Genomic DNA, 22271 nt, shown 5'->3' on the forward strand with positions numbered 1-22271 from the left:
ATATATATATAAGTAAGGGCACCTAAGGGCATGCATCAAAAAATCTTTAGGTTTGGACAAGCTAGTTTCAACCACAAAGGATATCCAAGGGCACCTAAGGGTGTCCAAGGGCGCCCAAAAACATCCCCATTGGAAATAGTCTAACAAATTGTATAACGTTTGATTATTACATATAATAGTTGAAATTAGTCCCAACTACGGAAACTATCCTAAGTTAGAGAGACTAAATAGGTAATGCCCTATATTATTTTTAATTGTAGTCCAAAGTTGACTATGTGAAGTCCTGGTCAACAGTTGACTATGTGAATTTTTTTAACCAAAATTAGCAAAAAGAAGCAAGAGAAATGATTTACTTGATTCTGAATTTTATTTACTAATCATATGCATTGGTACATGAGGAGACTTTGATGTTTAGGTTATAAGTTCAAATTTTGGTGTGAGCATTAAATCCTAAAAAAAATAAAAGATATAAATAGATAAAGTTTTTAACTTTTTTCTCTTTTTTAAAAACTTTTTATTGTCGGGAGAATCGATTCAGAATTTTCTCAAAGTAGGTTTCCACTGAGCCCGAATTCGCCGATAAAAGAAAATTACAGAAATTGATTTGATCCATAGGAAAAAAGGGTATAACGTATTCTTTTATGATTTTGAGTGTTACTAGTCATGAACAGTTATGTTTTAATTAGAAATGGATTTTTGTAATTAGTAAGCGACACACATTCAAATTATGGTTAGTTTAATATACAAATGCAGTATTTTTGGTATTATCAAGTTTTGTGTAGGCAAGGTGTTTGAATAATTGCCTATGTGAAAGTTAAAGACTTGCCATATTATTTTTGTAATTAGTATGTTCGTATATTGACATGAACATATATCATGTGGATGTATTATGTGAATAGGTTTTCGAGAACTGCAAGGATATAAGTTTACTTACTATGGTAATAGGACGGCTGTGCAGTTACTTTCATCGATTAGTTTTTATTCGTTATACTAATAATAGTTATTTTTATATGATATCATGTTAAGTTGTTCCAGTTATAAACATGTATTATATGTGGACAATGTTTCAATGACATATTAGTAATATAACTTTTTATAGAGCTGTTGGGAGCCATCACCAACCACTGGCGTTGTTTGTACACAAAACTTTAATAGGATGAATTTATCCCCTTGGTGGAGCTGAAAAACGAAAAAAGACTTGAGGTTTTGGTTCCATTTCCAGGTTTTGCTACATGTCACAATTGAATTTTTATCTTCATCAATTTCATTTGCACCTTGAAGCTAGTCACTTTTGGTTTGAAAACGGATATGTGATTTCATGTCATTCTCATATTCGAGGGACATTTAAAAAAACTGCGACACATATGAAAGAGTTCAACCATGTAGGCAATCCGTATTGTGGTTCAGTGTTCATTTTATATTAAAAAAGTTTTTTTTTTTTTTTTATAGATGTTTTATATTAAAAAAAAATGTGTGATTATATACAATTGAGTGTTGTTATAGCTACCAATTTCCCTTTTTTTTATATATATTTAAAAAAACTGACATAATTATCATCTTTTAAGTCAAATGCTTTAACAGGTTTTTATCAGATTTTTGTCCAGCTTTTTCTTAACATTAATAGTAATTTTTATCATTTTATATTACCTTATTAATTTCTTTATAATCTGTTTATTTAAATAAAAGAATAACTTTGAAAAAATAAAAATACAGTTGGAAAGATACAGCAGTGTAACTTCATACAAGTCAAATTTTTGAAAAAATAATTTGTTTAAAAAGAGAGTTAATTTATTGTAAGAGAAAATTTCATTTTTGGTACCTTAACTTGGTAATTTTTGCACTTTTAGTCTTCAACTCAAAAAATTGCAGCTTTCATATCTAAAGTTTGTGTTTTTTTCAGTTTTGGTACCACGTTCATACGGCGTCAAATTTTGCCGTTAACCCCCTCACGTGACAAACACGTGAGGGGTATTTTAGTCTTTTGGCCCTCCTTTTTTTTTTTGATAAAATTACAGTTTTGATACCTCAAGTTGTCAAATTTTTCACTTTTGGTACCTCAAGTAGATAACATTTTTTTTATTACACTCTATAATTTTCATCTCACACATTAGTATCTATCAAACAACACACACTTAAAAATCAACACACATTCATATGAATCCATGTGTACCTATATATCTTTATAACATACCAAATCCAATACATAAACATGCATAAATAGATTCAGATCTCTTATATGAATCATACACCACCAGAAAAGGTTGCCGACTATCTCCCTCCCCACCATGCACCAGATTCCGATCTAATCTCGTTTGTAGCAAAAATATTCATCTGTAGCAGATTCCGTTAAGATCTCGTTTGTAGCAGATTCCGATCAAGTGTCGTTTGTAGCATATTCCAATAGAAGAAGAGGGTAACTTAGGGGTGAGAGAATTCAAATCTCTTATATCAATCATACATCACCAGAGAGGATTTTCCCGTTATTACACCGACAACATATAATATTTCAAGAATAGATACACACCATTGGGAGTTTTTTTAGGAGTCATTAAAAAAAATAAAAAATCATATGTGTTGATTTTTAAGTGTGTTCTTTGATAGGTGCTAATGTGTTAGATTAAAACTGGATAGTGTAATAAAAATATGTTGTCTACTTGAGGTACCAAAAGTGAAAAAATTGACAACTTGAGGTATCAAAACTATAATTTTCTCAGAAAAAAAGGGGGTCAAAGACTAATACCCCTCACGTGTTTGTCACGTGAGGGCGTTAATGGTAAGATTTAACGCTGTATGAACGTGGTACCAAAACTGAAAAAAACACAAAACTTTAGGTATGAAAGCTGCAATTTTTTGAGTTGGAGACTAAAAGTGCAAAAGTTGCCAAGTTGAGGTACCAAAAATGTAATTTTCTCTTATTGTAATTTTGAAACAATAAATATAGTTAGCAAATAAAAATTAAATAAATGAATCAACTAACAAATATAATACACTATAAATAGTGGATTAAAACCATCATAATGAAATTAAAACTATCATAATGAAATTAACAACAAATTAGTAGTAAGAAGGTTAATTTCTTTCCAAATTTACTTTGTACACATTACATTATGTACATACACTTACACAACAACACATATACAAACATAAATCTTTCAGGCGAAAACTCCGGCAAGCACCCATGTGAACATCCCCGGCCACCCCATGTGACAACCTCCGGCTGCCACCACTTTCACCCAACTCTGGCCACGACCACCCAACACCCTTTAAGAAAAACACTTTCAGATCTAAAAAAAAGCAAAAAACTACCGTCTTTCAGCCACTTTCGGCCACGACCACCACCAACCACCACCATCTAAACGAAGAAATCAACAACCGCCACTTTCATCCACCTCCGGCCAAGACCACCGAACACTCCAGCACCAAAAACACTTTCAGATCTAAAAAATAAGCCATTAACCGTCGTCTTTTAGCCACTTCCGGCCACCATTTTTAGGTCTAAAAAAAGAATCCATCAGGGATAAAGATTATTTAATTGATTAGGGATTCGAAGATTTTCTTCCGTATATCACACAGGTTCGGAATGTACTAGGAGATGGAACTTGTGGATTTAGAGTGACGGCTATTTGCATTGGTCGTCATCAAGATGATTGGCCTCAAATTCGTATGGATTTATTGGATGAGTTATTTGTGCATAATGCAAGATACACTGTAATTTTTAACAAAGAAGGCGTACAATCACTTCAGTACATGCTAAATCACTTTGAAGAAGGATTTGTAGATCCACCATATTGGATGACTATGCCAGAGACTGGGTTACTCATTGCTTCAAGGTATAATGTGGTGGTTGTTTTTTTGAGCAAAGATGGAGAGACAACGTGCTTTCCGCTTTTTACTAGCCCACCAAGTTCACAACCACATGATATTTGTGTAATTGGACGAGTCAATCGTAATCATTTCGTGAGACTGGTGTTACAAGGAGATTTTCCGGTACCTCCTACGCATCCACAATGGTCTAGTCACGCATTTGATCGGGCATGGGAAAATCCTTTTTTGGATAGACAAAATGTGTACAACCAGATTAAATTTTCTAGACGTAATTCAGTAGGTGTGAGAACTTGTATTAATATTGATTAAGAAAATGATTAAAATATTTTATTATCTATGAGTATTATTTATATCTTCTACTATTATGTATCTTCTACTATTATGTATAATTATATAAGGTGCATGTTAATGATTTATTATATTTTTAGTCTTTCAATTGCAATAAAAAGTAAAATGTATGATATTATAAATAAAAATAATGAAATAGAATAAATACATATATATATAAAGAAAAAAGTAATAAGACAACATGATTATCATATCAAAAATCAAATGAAAAAAGTAAACTAAAAATAAAAAAGTAATAAGACATCATGATTAGTATATCACGATTATTACATGTTTTATAGCAAAAGTAAAAAGAAAAGTAAAATAAAAAGAAGAAAAACATCATGATTACCTTATTATTAAGACTTATATTAAAATAATATTGATGTCTATATTGAAAAAAATTGGTGTGGATAGCAATTCCCTAGTCCCTTCTTGTCATGCCATTTGTCAACCCATTTTTAGGGAGTGAAACCCACCATGGGGAAGTGAAAACGTCGGAATTGAATGATATTGACCGCAAGTTTCCTAAGTTCCAAGTTTAGTTGACCAGGGAATCGCAGGCAACATGTCAACCCGATCAGGTTCTGGGTATTAAGTGGTCAAAATCGCCAACTGTCAATTACATATACAAATCATTGAATTGGTGTGAAAATCGTATGAGCTAGTTATAGAAGAGGTGGCAAAATATATGGGTGATGGGGGTTGGATAATAGTCAGAACTGGAGTGCCTGGTTGGTTGACTCGAAAGAACTTTCGAACAATTAATCAACTAAAATAAATATAAGTTTTTATTAAAAGATATGGAAGTTTTGATGCATTCCACCTATCTAAATCAAAATCTATATCTACTAGCCAACTAACTCAGGTTCAACCCGAGCATATAAATAAAACTTTTGTAATATTAAGTTATGTCGATATTTAAAAACTATGAGATAGTTAAACCATCATAATCTCGAAATAGTATATCTTATATTTTGAATGTATATTTAGCTTATTAACCTGCATAATATGCAGGTAATTTAAAAATCTATTACGATAAAACAATTTATATGATGAAAAATTAAAAGACCATGTATACAATATTAGAGTTTTCAAAGGAAAATAAATAGAAAAAAGCATCATAAATAACAAAAATAAAAATTATATAAACTTAAAGAAGGAAAGTGCTTATAATATCTATAATACCTTATAAAGCAAACTGAATTCCTCCCTTAACTTAATTAAAAACCTGATAAGACAAAAATGCCCTTAAATAATCTTCCATGCTAAGCACCCTCTCATGTGATATACCAACTATGCCCTTTAACCATTTCGTCTCTAGCAAAGTAAAACCCTATCAACGCCACCACCAGATTGTCTTCCCCACCACCGCCGCATTGCGCGGGTACCATGCTCGTCATAAGAAAATTAAACAAAAAAAACTTAACTTTAAAAAGAATATAGAGATGACAATTAAGCTATTTTAATTTTTTTTAAATGATAATTTTATAACAATTGTTTTATTATTTAATATAGACGGGCTGATTGATAATATTAAGACGAAATAGATGGTGATATTACATATAATCGTTTAAAAAAATTTAGATAATTACATTTTATTTTACATTGGACTTAAGCTAAAAATGAAAGATATCAAAATCTATTAAAAAATAATTTAAACTTTTTATAGAATGATGTCATAAATTAAGAAAATAAAAAATAAATTAAGAAAATAAAAAATATATAATTGATAGAAATAAATGTGATAATGAGAACTAAGCATTATTTAAAAAATCATGATGTCATTAGAATTTTATTTTATTTATATAAGAGATATCTAAGTATATATTAAAATACAGTTAAAGAGTTATTAACCAATGACATGTTCAATTTATCATCTTTTAATTTTCTACATATTAAATTGAATTTTAAAATAGCGATCACTATATTTATAAAAAATGGGTCTTTATTTAAAGAAACACTATTATAGAAAAAAAGCTACATATGGATTAGATTAATGTTATAAAAAAAGTAAAATAGATACTAATACCTTACATAGATACAAACATGAAAATAAATAAAAAAAATTTATACATGTGTAAGGTTTGTGTTGGCTTATAGCTTGTAATTTTCATTGACATAGATGATTTATACGGGTGAAACCTCTATGGTAAGACAATTCTTTAATGAAGAGATTTGAGTCTGGTAACCTCAGGTTCGAATCTTGGAGGAGGCAAGGGTTACATCTTTTAATCATTATGCCTTCGAGCGGATTAGTGTGAGATTTTTTCTCATCGAGTATTTAATATAGGCATTTTTACTTTGAAAGACCTCTCTAACGCGGACCCAGTTAAACAATGTATGCTAGACCTCTCGCTGTTGAATCGCGACACAAAATTACAAGCGAAATTCATTTTAAAAAGAAGTATGATCTGGACGAAGTATATAATCCTTCATTAATTAAAATATTTTATTAAATGAATGAAGTTTTAAATTTATTAAATATCTACCAAAAAGTAATACAAGTAAAACTTATTTCTTAATTTAAAATCACATATATAATAAATTAAAGTACCACATATAATATGTAACTTTTATATATGCTATTAATATTAATTAATATTTATATTATATTAATAAACAAATTACTCTTCCCTCTTTTCAACTATTTACCATTAAAATACCCAAAATACCATTAATTCAACACATTCCTAACTCACACACTAAATCTACCCAATATATCCTTAAAATATTTTACACTCATATTTTACACTATATCTCTTTTATTAAATAATTTGAAATTTTCCACCTAACATCTCTATAATATTCTTAATAAAATTATTTACAAAAGATATATCCTTTAACCATAAAATAATTACACTACCATTTACGTCAATTACTTTTAGATTAACCACATCGTTACCACCACCGCCACTAACATCATCCGTTGCCGCCACCGCCGCCATATTACGCGAGTACCCATCTCGTATTAATATATGTTGATTTTAAATAAGGTAGGTGATGTTATCAATTTGATCTAAGGTAACAATTCAATATTTTTTTTCATCCAAAGGTTTAGACTTTTTCAAAAAATATTTTCATGCCCTTTTTTATAATTATTGGTAGATTAATAATTTATATTTATTAACTAATAAATATATGTAATTAAAGTATCTAGTTAATAATGTCCATTTATCATTTCTCTCAATTTGATGATTATAAATATATAGATACAATATGTACATCTAACCGAATATTTAAGTGTCATCGTGTGTAAATATTCCGGACATATATTTATTTATGATATGTACATATCCCAACACTAATAAGCTTGTGTTCAAAGAGATCATACTTCTGTACGAAGTTGTTTTATATGATGGTTTAACATACGAACGTACAATGTATATATATATAATATATATATATATATCCCCTAATGCCTACGTCAATAAGGCAAATATTCCTATAAATGGTGTCTTTCTCACACTCTTGTGTGGATCGACATGCGTGTTATGAATTATTAGGTTTCTTTATCTAAATGAAATTAATAATTTTTGCTTGAATGATTCTAAACAATATTTGTTCCACCTGAAAAACTAGAGAGTACTCACTCTTCACCCTCGGTACCACGTCAATTCAATCTGCAAGAAACGGATGACGACAATACCCAATTTTTTTTTCTTTTGAAACAGTCGTTTTTCAAAGGTATTTTGTCAAACAAGTTTTCGGGAAAAAAAATTATGAAACAAGGTAAACCGGTATTACAAATACCGGTTTTGAATTTTTGCCTCGAAACTGGTATTTGTAACACCGGTTTCAGTAAAGCAGTTTGAAGCCGGTATTTCAACTACCGGTTTCAGAGTAACATGACAGCGCGTCAGGGAATCTTTGACTGAGAACAGTGGATGACAAGTGACTATGAAGCCGGTTTTTGAATTACCGGTTTCGAGCTTCACGACAAAAGGTAGCAGACTTAATGAAGGATTACACAAACCAATATATATATATATATATATATATATATATGTTACGAGCAAAAGAACATACTCTTAAAAAACATATATATCTCAAAAAACACTAAAAAAGCAGATAAAAACAAATGGCAGGTCAAGCATATTTTGGTAGTGGTGCATACCCAAATATCACTAGGGCTGGAGCTTGGAACTCCATTGAGTCTCACATGGTTGTTGATTACAAGGTTCAATCGGACATGGCAGGTATAATTGATGGTTTAAATAAAAAAAAGTCGGCCTACGAGGCCGAAATTGCAGAATGTAACACAGTGATCAATCCGAAGAAAATAGACAGAAGGTACGTGACATATTTGCAACAGAAAGTCGAATGGTTGTAACTAACCATTAACCATCTTACTTTTGCCGAGTCCTCGGTAAAGAGCACGAGGCAGTACGCATTTACCGCTTTAAGTGATGTTCGCAATGTTGGTAAACGGGCTAAAAACCTGGGCCTGGAAGAAGAATGGGACTCCATGGATGCGCGTTTTGTTGATATTGATAATGTTGGCATATTTCCCAAATAATCGTTTTATGTAATCGTTTTAAGTTTTAAATAAAGTAACTCGTTTTATTAGTTTTAATGTTTTTGATTATATAAAGAACAAACAGAAAACTGATATTAAAAAGTTGTCACATTACATGTACTTGATGTATTTGCAGTCTCAGGTCCAATGGATGAAACTAGCCATTAACAATCTTACTCATGCCGACATCTCAATAAGGAATCAACTTGAGGAAGCGCATCGGTTTCAACCCGAATTTGGCCAGGTTGGTAGGCGTCCTGACGGTTACGTGACTAATCCGGGAGAGGAATACGCAATAGAAGACCCCGAAGCTGCAGCCTCACCTGACTATGAGCCCGGTGAATACATTCACCATAATGATGGTGACAATGACGTGTCCTTTTTAGATTCCCGATTTGGTTTGCCATATTATTCGGTTCACCGTAACGATTTCAACCTTTAATTGTTAGGATTTATGTAATCGTTTTTGTTTTAAATAAAATAAGTTGTTTAATTCGTTTTTAATGTTGTTTTGTATGTTTTTTATGTAAATGTTTTCGTTTTATAATGTTTTGAATGTTGTTTTGTTCTAAAATAAGTGACAAAAGGATACCTAATAAGAAAAAACAAACGTAAATTTCACATTGAAAGTTGCATAAAAAACAGATTAAAACAACATCATCTTACATTAAAACGCCTAGGAATTCAGGAAATAAACGGATTAAAACAACACACAAAAACAACACATAATAACGGAAACAGATAAGCGACAACATTATTGTCATATTCAAAGTTCAAGGCATGTCTTCCTGTTATGGCCCAATCCGCCGCAAACCGGTAATTGAAATACCGGCTTCAACTTGCTTTATCCGAAACCGGTGTTACAAATACTGGTTTCGAGTCAAAAATTTGAAACCGGTATTTGTAATACTGGTTTACCTTGTTTTATATTTTTTTTTTTTTTTGAAAATTTGTTAACGACTGTTTCAAAAAAATTTCCACAATACCCTCAACATTCTAAAGCGGACAATCGAACCCGTCGTCATGTTGGGTAAGCCCGAATTACATGTGTATCCCGGGCATTAGCGATCATAATACGGATTGATCTATGCATCCATTTGAAATTATATACTCGTAGTATTTCTGAATTACCTACTACTGACCATGGAGGGCCACCCATGTGATCATGACTGGATTTATATTTTATATTCCATTGAAAAATAAATATAAAATGCAAGTGCCAACTGGTTAGTCATTTATATATATGTGTTATATACTTGGTAATTTGGTATTCGCATTATTATATTTAGCAAACTCTAGTAATGGTGAATTTAATAACAGAATGAAATACTCATAATAAGATTTTATATTCCATTGTATTTAAGAGGTATTGACTTCGTATTATTAATAGTTAGCAAAGTCTAGCAATGGAGATTACAAGAATGATATAATAATATGTGTCTTTTATTGGTTTATAAGGTAAAGAAATGATTATCTTTAGATAGTGTCATAATTATTAACCAAATATTAAATCTCTTACGTTAGTCTCTAATATTCACCTTTTGAAAAGAAAAAAAAAAGTTTCCAAGCTTCATGTCTTCCTCTTCCAGTAATTCCAAGATAACAACCTTTGATAACGAATCAAAGGACCTCTTCATACCTTTCCAAGTTATTAAAAAAGCAACCAAAAATTTTACAACAGTTTTGGGGGAAGGAGGATATGGCCCTGTTTACAAAGGAGAACTATTACCTTCTGATGAACCAACCTCCGTTGCTGTAAAGCGACTAATTAGCAGACACATTTCTAGTCAAGGATTTAAGGAGTTCTTGAAAGAGATTCAATCGCTATCTCGTTATAAACATCCGAACATAGTCTCCCTAGTTGGTTTTTGTGATGAAGATGGTGAAAAGATCCTTGTTTACGAGTATGCGGAGCATGGAAGCCTTGACCAACACTAACATGGGAGCAAAGAATCCGTATATGCCTTGACATAGCTCGTGCTTTAGATTATCTTCACAACCATATTCCAATAGGCCAAGGTGTGATCCACAGAGATATTAAGAGTCCAAATATTCTGATTGGTGGTGATTGGAAAGCTATGATTGCAGATCTTGGACTTTCCAAACTAGGTCGTGCAGATAAAGATGCCACATATATAATTACTACTGCGTCAGTCACACTAGGTTATTGTGATCCAGAATATTATTTTACTGGAATCCTGACCAAAGGATCCGATGTTTATTCATTTGGTGTGGTAATGTTTGAAGTCTTGTGTGGGAGGTTGGGCTTTATAAAAGTAGACAATGAACATCGATTACTTGCTCGATTGGCCCAACGCTACTACGAAGCAGGAAGGTTAAACGAGATTATTGATCCCTATTTGAAAATTGAAGTGGACTCTGATTTCTTGAAGAAGTTTTCAGAAATTGCATATCCATGTTTGCTTAGTGAACGGGACCGACGACCCTCAATGAGTCTCCTTGTTCAAAAACTTGAGGAACTGATGGCAAGCTCAAAGGTACCTAGGATGCATCTATATATGATATGATAAACCTTAATGATATACTATTTGCAAAATCTATTTGAAAATTTTCACTTTGTTTTTGGTTTATCTTTTAAAGGAATTTTCATTATTGAAGATGAAGATTGTATGATCGTTTGCTTTTCTGGTTATTTTTATTACGAGATTGACCAACAAAAGTAAAAATAAATACAAATATATATATATATATATATATATGGTGCGAAACGTGAGAACAATTGAAAAATTATCTCTAAGGGCTTTGCCCTTAGAACTAAGGGTTACGCCCGTACTGTAACAACCGTTACCATCTCTTGGATCGCCGCCCATCAAATCCATACCATTCTCATATGCGTCCGGTGACAACCCCTTTAGAACGGATGAGGGCAACGCCCGTACCGTATCCATACGTATTCTTAACACGTAACCCATATGATTTTTTACAAAAAGAAAAAAAAATTTAAATTTTTTTTTGGAATGGGTTTTGCTAAAAGAAAATAAAAAACAAAAAAGAGTTTCAAAAAATGAAAAATAAAAATTTTAAAAATAAAAAACCACACAAAAAAAAAAAAGAGGTAAGGAAACTAGTGGTTCTTCTTTCGTAGTTGTGGTTCTCACGTTAACCCTACCCGCTATATATATATATATATACACTATACACCTTACATATTCTTTCTTGACAATTTTCATGAATCAAATGAATAATTTTATTGTCTAAAGACACCCTTCGTCATACTATCTGAAAACCATATTAAGTATACAATATGTATATAGAGTATTCTCCTTGTATATATGTGATTATCTTTGTATACTCATGACAATTATATTAATGTCAAATCTTTTATGTTAGTTTCCAATCTTCATGTCTTCCTCTTCCAATTCCAAGATAACAGCCTTTATTAAAGAGTCAAAGCACTTCTTCATACCTTTCCAAGTTATTGAAAATGCCACCAAAAATTTTACAACAATCCTCGGCAATGGTGGATATGGCATTGTTTACAAAGGAGAACTATTACTTTCCGGTGAGCTTACCTCTGTGGCTGTAAAACGACTAGATAGTAAGATTTCTGGTCAAGGATTTAAGCAGTTTTTAACAGAGATTCAATTGCTATCTCGTTATAAACATCCAAACCTTGTCTCCCTTCTTGGTTTCTGTGATGAAGCTGGTGAAAAGATCCTTATTTATGAGTATGCAGAGCATAGAAGCCTTGACAAACACCTAACTGTGTCTAAAATAACTCATCCACTCACATGGGAGCGAAGAATCAGCATATGCCGTGACACAGCTCGTGGCTTAGATTATCTTCATAACGGTATTCCAACAAACCATCAAGTGATCCACAGAGATATTAAGAGTGCAAATATTCTGATAGGTCATGAGTGGAAAGTTATGATTGCTGATCTTGGACTTTCCAAAATAGGACATGCAAATGAAGATGACTATTATTAAATTACTGAAGCTGCTGGCACACCCGGTTATTGTGATCCAGCATATATGGATACTGGCTTTCTGACCAAAGAATCCGATGTTTATTCATTTGGTGTAGTGATGTTTGAAGTCTTGTGTGGGAGGTTGGGTTATATGAGTGTAAACAATGAACATAGATTTCTTGCCCGATTGGCCCAAAGCTACTACATAACAGGAAGATTAAATGAGATTATTGATCCCTATTTAAAGATTGAAGTAGACTCTGATTCCTTGAAAAGGTATTCAGAGATTGCATATTCATGTTTACTTGGACGGGACCAACGACCCTCAATGGGTTGGGTTGTTCAAAAACTTGAGGAAATGATGGCAAGCTCAAATGGCTTTAAATGAAATGTATGATGGACCATGTCGGCAACCGGGAGAATGATATGTATCTGTTTTGTTTGAAATTAATTAACGGTTATAAATAAGGAGATTAGGCCGCAAGTTAGGCGTTTTACATTTGACAATTGTTAAGTATATATATATATATTATATATATGGACTTTCGGACCTTATATGATGAATTTATCCCATTGGTGGAGCAGGAAAATGAAAAAAGACTTGAGGTTTTGGTTCCATTTCCTGGTTCTGGTTAAGTATATGTTTTGCTACATTTCACACTTGAATGTTTATTTCCAATTTCATTTGTATCTTTAAGTCACTTTTGATTTGAGAATGGATATCTGCTTTTGTGTCATTTGGATATTCTGGGGCCATTTAAATAAATCACTGGACGCATATAAAAGAGGTCAACCATGTTGGCAATCTGTATTGTGGTTCAGTGTTCATTTTATATTCAAAATAAGTTGGCCCTTGTCACTTCTTGTCACGCCATTTGTCAAACCATTTGTAGGGAGTGAATCCCACCATGAGGAATAGAGAAGTCGGAATGGAATGAGATTGAATACAAGTTTCCCAAGATCCTAGTTGAGTTGACGAGGGACGCAGGCAACATGTCAACCCTATCACGTTGTGGACATTAATTGGTTAAAATCGCTAACTGTCGATTACATTCACAAATCAGACAATAGTTGGTGTAGAATCAGTATGAATTATAGAACTGGTGGCAAAATTGGTGGGTCATGTTGGTTGGATAATAGTCCGACATGAAAATAGAAAACATCAATTGAATAAATGTAAAAATGGGAGTTTTGATGCATTCGACCCATTTGAATAATACATCTCTTTAGTTGATCTAGTTAGCTCGGTGCATAACTTATGGGTCGAAAATGACTCACCAGGGGTTACGCTTAGGGATGTTAAACCCGAGAATTTCTTGTTGGTTAATAGAGAGGATAGTTTCTCCTTCAAGCAAATTGATATTAGTCTATGTCTTCTTTAAATCAGGTAAATTTAGCATGTTAAAGCCACTATTCAAAGTTGTAATTATTTTAATGTGTTTACTGAATTCAAATTGTGGTTGTTACCCAGGTCAGTTTTTCACTGATGTTGTGGGCAGCCCATATTATGTGGCTCCTGATATGCTTTTGAAGCATTATGGTTCTGAAGCAGATGTATGGAGTGCAGGGGTGATACTTTACATACTGCTCAGTGGTGTCCCTCCATTTTGGGCTGGTACATGTTAGATATGCTTCAGTTTATAATGTGTTTTGCATTTTGTCATCCACAGGTATGCTCACATTAACCTTGTATCTTAATGTTTGTGTTGCAGAAACACAGCAGGGGATATTTGAAGATGTTTTGAAGGGAAACATAGACTTCAAATCAGACCCGTGGCCCCTTATATCTGACAGTGCAAAGAATCTAATTAGGAAGATGTTATGCAAACGACCTTCACGCTCTTGAAGTTCGATGTATGTAGGGAATCATATTACCTCTGTTTCATACAACTCTTGTTTTTTGAGATTTTTGGTTGCTTGTTTACATGCTTCTATTCTATGGAGTAAGTAAACATTGTGTTTGGTACCATCATCATTATAAGCTGAATGACTAAATATGCATAATCTGATTTTGCAGGTCAACCTTAGATTTGTCAAAATGGTGTTGCTATAGAGCACTGGATCCACGTGTTCTTTCTCGTATAAAGCAGTTCTCAGCAATTAACAAGTTGAAGAAAAAAGCTTTGCGGGAATGTTCATATTCTTAAAAGACTAAGCGTAAACATTTATTTGGTTTTTGTTGCAAAGATTTGACTTTTTTCCAACGAAAATGTCGAGGATGACTCTATTGCATCACCGGAAGATCTTTGATTTAAAGAAAAAATAATCTTGTTTGTATTCTTTGTTTGGATCCAGTTGGTAGCAGAGGAGATTGGTGGTTTGAGAGAAATGTTCAAGGCAATGGATACGGGTAATCCTGGTGCAATAACCATAGATGAACTCAAAGCAAGCTTAACAAAGATTTCCTCTACGTTAAAAGACAGAGATACCAGACCTTGTGGAAGCGGTACTTGTATGTGGGTTTTCATGCTAATGTGGACAACAATGGGACAATCGATTATATATATATATATATATTTGGATTATTTGAAAAAATAAACATGGTGAATGATGAGTTTGTGATGTGATGCAGGATGAGAGGATAGGTTAAGGCAAGTTGGAAGCTCTTTAGTGGTTTTCTTTCAATATTTTGTCTATATATCCTCACTTTGCTTTATGATTGTTCTTGGGGCATACTTTACCGAGGAGAACATTTGACATACTGCAGATTGTACAGCACGATGATTTAAATGTTTGCCATCATTGAATGGAAATGCACGTTTATTATCTGAACATGTGCATTTGTTGTTAAATTCTTCTAAGTTGTACCCATGAAAAGAAAAAATTTGTTTTGTCATCTTCATAGTTAATTGAACTTCTTAAACTCTTGTGATATTACTTCTTGTAATTCACTATCACATGGATGACTTGACAGATGTTATCAAACTCTGAAGTTATCGAACGGTTCTTCTAGAGCTATCAGGAGGCATCCCCAAGCATTGGCGCACAGAAAATGCTTCTTTATGTGGATCCTCTTCTGAAAACGGCAACAGAATCTGTATCTGGAGGTTTCAGAGGATGTCACGGGTACTAAAAGTTCCATACAACCCCAACAGAGTTCGTGAAATACATCTTCTGGGGTTGTTGGTAAAAATGTTGATTTTTCAAGTAATGAAATTATATTACCAAAAACAACTACTCGTATAAGAAAGGGCATGTCACAGAAGTTAAAAATGGATTATCTCATACTACAGTTTTGCTAGAGTGGTGTCATCTGTGGCTAGAGAATAGACACGGAATTCATCAGACAAGACTTCTCAAACGCGTAAAAAATCTCTGGATGCATTGATTAAGATAGAGATAAAATCTATAACGAAGACATCTGTTGAATCCCGCTGGTCTAACATCCCAAGTTTGACTGTGGATGCTAGAAAAGAAAAATGTGGGTGGTGTCTTGCTTGCTATTTCCCTTCCGATGTGGAAAGTTTGACAAATAGGTTTTGACTTAATAGTAAGCAGGAAATATCGTCTACCGATGTTATGTGTCATATCCTCTACACTGAAGATCGTTTGCGTGGTCTTTTGTTGAGTCCTTGGCCCAGTCCTCAATTTCCAAAGCTTTATCGTAAAAGTTTACTTTGAGGCACCAGATATTGTTCCAATTAAAGACCTGTTGCTCATGGTAAGAATTCTTGTTAATTGGTTCGACAGTATCTATAATGGGTGCCCAGGCAGACCAGTAAACACTTCATACACATTTTTAGAGCTTTTATAAACAATTAACATGTTAAAGGGTTCTTTGTGTTAGTTGTATATTAATTATAAAAGGAACTCAATAGCTTATTGCATCATGATAAAGCTATTCAGCTCTTTCATGTGTTCCCTATTGGGCTTTTCTAAGAGCTTATTCGACTTCTTCCACTTACATATGTTTATAAGGCTTTTTTTCTACTGTATATAGCAGTGTTTGTTGGCCTCAGGCCCAAACACGAATAGCCCGTTTCCCAATCTGACCCAATAAACTAATGGTTTGACCAATAATACACTTTGACTTCGTAACTTTGTTTTGACGTTACGAATTTCGAACAACTTCTTACATAGGGGAGGGGTACGGCTGATATATATAATACCATTAAGAAACTCCAGGCTCAAGGGAGCTAGAGCTCTTAAAATCAACGCCTACAGCTCAATTGTGGTAAAAGGTTGAAAAACGTGACAGTCGTTTTGGTGCTTGATATTGTCATATTGTACTATTCACCGTGGCAAATTTGTGATTTTAATCAAACTTTTAGGCCATTAACTTACCTAGACAATTCCACATATACTGTATTGGGTTTTACATCTAAGACAGAAACCTATCCAAATTTATTATTATATTTCTTTACTTTGATTTCCCATTTTTTGAACTATAGAATTTTCAACCTGTTATTGTTTTAGAAACTTTAAGAATACTAATATTAATTGTATATCATTCTCTACTTGTGATTAAAATTATAAACTAGAATGATTGTAAATATGTTTAATTAGTCATTTCAGTTATACACATTCTAGTTGCTGTAATCTCATTAACCCCGCCAGTTGTTAGGGGTGAGTACGGTTCGGTTTGGTTCAGTTTTTGACTAAAATCGAAACCGAACCGTTATACTCGTAATTCGGTTTTTGAAAATTAAAACCATTGGGTTTCGGTTTTTTCGGTTTTGGTCTATTTCGGTTCGGTTTTAATCGGTTTTTAACCACTTGTGGTTTGGATCAAATTGAGCTTCAAAAGTTTATAAGTTTATACCATATAATTACACCTTAATTAATTTCAACAAGTTTTCAAAACAATATTAGTAACAATAACACAACAATAATGACAACAAATCCATAAAAGTGAATTGTACAAACTTCAAACAAATTTAATATATAACTATTTATATCTTTTACGCGTTGTTTAATTATACAATAACTAAAACAAATTAATTTTGTTGTGTATTTTCACTTAAAACATATAAATGATATTATTATATACACCTAAAAATGCAAATATAATAACATATTTATCAAAAATTAATAATAAAATGATATAAATATAAAATAAAGTAAAAATATATATTTTTTGGTTCAGTTTGGTTTTTATGGTTCGGTTTTTCATTAGAAACCAAAACCGAACCACAACTTTCGGTTTTTAAAAAACCACCAAAACCAATGGTTTTTGGTTTTTTCGGTTTTGGTTCGGTTTTTTCAGTTTTTATGGTTTTTTCGGTTTTCGGTTCGGTTTTTGCTCACCCCTACCGGTTATGAATAGTGCTTTTTTTGTTATTAATATATATATTAAAAACAAAGTTACGGAAATGCGTGTAAAGAATAGTAACGGGCCGTTTTATTTTTTGGGCCCTTTTTATTTTCTTAGTGGGCCGCTTTATTTTCTTTTGGACCCATCTTATATTCTTAATTTTGGGTTTGACAAATTATGTTTTGATATTTTAAATTGCTTCCAATTTGTTTACAAAAGATCACTTATTTTAATTGCATATTATTATTTTTTAAGTTTTTAACATTTTTAAAATTATCTCATCTTAGTACAAGTGAACTATTATATAATATATATACACATAACAATAGGGTGTATGTTTTGGATATATACACCTAACCATCTCCGAAAAATTTGATTGTTATACTTATTAGTTTCAATGTTATTTCAGTTTATGTTTTATTATTATGGATTATTTTTTTTAACTTTCTATTTTCAATGATTTAAGAAATTAGCTTTAGTTATGTTTTTATTATTAATTTGTTTTTATATTTTAAATATTCTATTTTCATACTTATTATCTTTTAAAATTTATATGATATATTAATCTGTTATAAAATTATATCGTCGATTTTTTTCTAATTTATAATTGCTTACCCATTAAAAAATCAATATCAACTCAGGTTTTGAGTTAAATAATGTTTCTAAAAACATGTAATAATTTTTACATAGTACGGTACACAATAAATATAATGTGTGCCGGGGTATCGTCCAGGTAACGTATCTCGTTTTTTTTTAAATACAAACATCTTGAGTATATATATATAAAGTAAGTGGATAAAAGAACAAAGTGTGAATTAGATCGTTTAGTTTAAGATTTTCCCTTTTATTGAAGGCGTGGTTTCAAGACCCCCACTCACCATGTTTTTGTTTTCTTTTATTTTATGGTTTTTTAAAATTTACATTTTTAACTCCTCAAGATTTTACATACATAACCTCTTGCACTTGGTTAAATTGATATATTAATTTGGTTCATTTTGTTTTCTTACTTTTATATTTATATTTAATTTTTATTTAATATGATTATATATATATAATATAATTGATTGGTATACTTTATATATTATATTTTATATATACTATATTATAAAGCAAATCTATTTTTCATCTTTCTAACTTTTCAACATTCAACAATGTACACATGCTAATGCATGATGTACAATACTCTTTTTCTCTTTTTAAATCTCAACCACCCTTTTTTTCTTTTCTCCATAAATCATTTTTATTTATCTAATTCATTCAAAAATTTTTATCTCAAAAACTATACATCGATAAATTGTGAAATTTATATGGGTGTTCTTAAAATTTTATGCTCTTTCATTAGCGTGATCATTTGATATACTTTTGAAGAATTTTTAAATCTGAGGGCGGAGCCCGTACGACTAAGACATTTAGCTATCACACTCTATGACCTATCGCCACCACCAAATTACCAACGCAACAAGCGAGTATTTGCTCTCGTTTTATATAATACTAGATTGGTATTTTTATGTTTTTTTATTCAACATGTTTTTGTTTTTGTTTTTATTTTTATTTTAATATATATTATTAATTTGTATACATTATATTTCTTAAATTTATAATATTAGATTAGTTTTTTCTATCATGTTTTCAAAGAGTAAACAAATCTATATTATTTTAACCATGCTTGTGATATTTGCTTTTAAAAAGTGACCCATTTCATTTTTTTTAATTATTTTGTTTTAAGTTCCTTTTTAGTACTTTTTACAAAAAATTTTTTTATCTGTATAACATTTTACCGCTATTCTTAAATTACACGAATTTTAGGATAATATCCAAAACTCTTTAATATATAAAAGCTTATAATCAAACATATCTATGATAAAGTGGTTATCGTTGTCATATTATTCTTAAATATATATATATATATATTTGCTATAATGTTGTCGTTATAATAGAAAAATGATACCCGCAACAATGGGCGGGTAAGCATTTCCTAGTTAAACATTAAACACAACATACTTTCCAACTTCTCTTTAAAATATCCATTAATTCAATAATTTTATGTTAGTATAACTAATTTATTTCAACATTTTGCATATGAAATAACATAATATTTCCAGCATATTGGTCAAGTTTGTTGGCATTTTATTTCAACAAAACTGACTTCATAACCACCCCCAAATAGTTTAGGATATAATATAGACGAAATTAAAAAAAAAATTCGCATTATATGTAGACATATCAGCTGACACAAAAATACATACATGCACACACGAATGGTTGACTTTGGGCATCTTGTTTTGGCCCAATTTTTAACTATACGGTACCCGCATGATACAGTAGTGGTGTGGTGCGGTGGTACGGCGATGGTGGTAGTGGTTGTGGCGAGTACAATAGATATTAATGTAATATGGTTTAGATACATTGTACATAATGTATTTGCATGTGTTCATTGTTGAAAGTTGAATATTGAAAATCCTATATAGATATTGTTTGTACACCAAACCGAGATTAGGTTTATAAAAAGGGATAATGGGTGTTTTTGGTTGTTTGTTGGTGATTCCCCAAAGGTAGAGTGAATCTCTTTACGCCAATTGATGTATATGTAACGTATGACCGATTATGATCGTACTATTGAATGAGTTTTAGATCTGGTCGATTGCGTTTAGGATGTATTCCGAATGTATCCTGATGCCTTCGTGAGGTCTCCTTTTATAGGGATGACTTTGGCTTGGGAAATAAGACAAGATTTAGGGTTTTCCTAAGAGTATAATTTCCATAATTGTCGGCTTCTTTGATAAGAACAAATCCCGATTTTGTAGGGAAGCGATTCTTATCCTCTTTTATCTCCTATGCGACCTTTGTTACGTACAACCTTCGTAGCGTGCTTCGTACCTCAGGCAGGGTGTATCATCATGCCCTCCAGTCCAAGGGGATATTTTTGCAAAATAAACATCGTCTTGGACTATTGTTGTCAATTTGGTAATTAGTGGGACGTGTTGTGATAGATGAAATCCAAAAAGTCCCGCACGTATCCCAAGTTTTTATATTGACGGATAGGGTTTTATACCTCCTATAAAAGTCCCTTTTAATTTAATTTCTTCATTACTTTCTTTGCCATTTTTCATCTACTCTCTGTAGGTCTTCCCTCTCTTTTCTTTTTACCGTCGCCGTTTACTGTTCCTCTTCTTTTTTTTTTACTTGTTTCAGATCTTCTATCATTAGGGTATAATGTCTTCAAAGAGGAAGGCTACTGACGTTGGTTCTTCTGGCTCTCCCTTCGATGTTGTTGATGCCACTGTGAAGAAGGGAAAAGGTGTTGCCGATGTGTCGCCCATTGGTTCTTCTGGCTCTCCCTTCTATGATCCCGTCAAAAACACTGTTCACGTTGCTCGATATGCTGAATTCTTTGAAAAGAAATTAGCTCAAGAGAATAGTGGGAGGTTGTAAAACTTGATGAGACTCAAGAGGAAGATGCGTCATCTTCTAAAGTTCCTAGCAATCATCAAATTTGGGGGGGGGGGGGGAAATGTTCAAAGTGATGAACCTCAAGTTGATGATGATGAAGCGATTCCACTTCGTAGGTCCGAAAGGACAAGACATCCTACTAACAGATTATATCTGATGGTAGAAGAAGACGTTTTAATAGATCTCGATGAGCCTCCGAATTTCAAAGCTGCATTATCAGATCCGGAATCTGACAAATGGCTTGAAGCTACGAAGGTGGAAATGAAATCCACGAAAGACAATCTAGTTTGGAGCTTGGTTGATCTTCCACAAAATGCTCAAACTGTTGGGTGTAAGTGGATCTTCAAGAAGAGGACGGACATGGATGGAAATATACACACCTATAAAGCTCGTCTTGTGGCGAAAGGTTATACTCAACGTTTCGGTGTTGACTATGATGAGACCTTTTCTCCAGTTGCGGACATTAGAGCTATTAGGATTCTCTTAGCCATAGCTGCGTACTATGACTTTGAGATATGGCAAATGGATGTTATGACTGCCTTCTTAAATGGTTACTTGGATGAAGAAGTCTATATGGATCAACCTGAAGGTTTTATTGATCCAAAACATCCCAACAAAGTATGCAAGCTTCAAAGGTCCATTTATGGACTAAAACAAGAATCAAGAAGTTGGAACAAGCGGTTTGATGAAGAAATCAAAAGGTTTGGTTTCGTTCAAAATCCCGATGAGCCATGTGTATATCGCAAAGCTAGTGAGAGTAATGTTACTTTCCTTGTTTTATATGTTGATGACATATTGATCATAGGAAAACACATTCCAATGTTGCAAGATGTTAAATCCCATCTTGGAAAGTGTTTTGCCATGAAAGATTCAGGAGAAGCGGCATTTATTCTTGGAATCAAGATCTACCGAGATAGATCAAAGCGATTAATTGGACTAAGTCAAAGTGCTTATATTGATAAGG

General features: G+C 32.3%; 1 protein-coding gene and 1 pseudogene across 1 annotated transcript; both read left to right on the forward strand.

The window, feature by feature from the left end:
• The first annotated feature begins 10749 nt into the window (after nucleotides 1–10749).
• Nucleotides 10750–12622, forward strand: LOC122596468 (receptor-like protein kinase FERONIA). The gene is made up of 2 exons (XM_043769084.1): nucleotides 10750–11169; nucleotides 12023–12622. Exons 1-2 carry the CDS (start codon nucleotides 10750–10752, stop codon nucleotides 12620–12622), a joined length of 1020 nt encoding a protein of 339 aa, XP_043625019.1.
• Nucleotides 12623–12667: 45 nt separating this feature from the next.
• Nucleotides 12668–21289, forward strand: LOC122596557 (annotated as a pseudogene).
• Nucleotides 21290–22271: the final 982 nt, after the last annotated feature.

Source organism: Erigeron canadensis, chromosome 1, assembly GCF_010389155.1.
Source record: "Erigeron canadensis isolate Cc75 chromosome 1, C_canadensis_v1, whole genome shotgun sequence".
NCBI lineage: Eukaryota > Viridiplantae > Streptophyta > Magnoliopsida > Asterales > Asteraceae > Erigeron > Erigeron canadensis.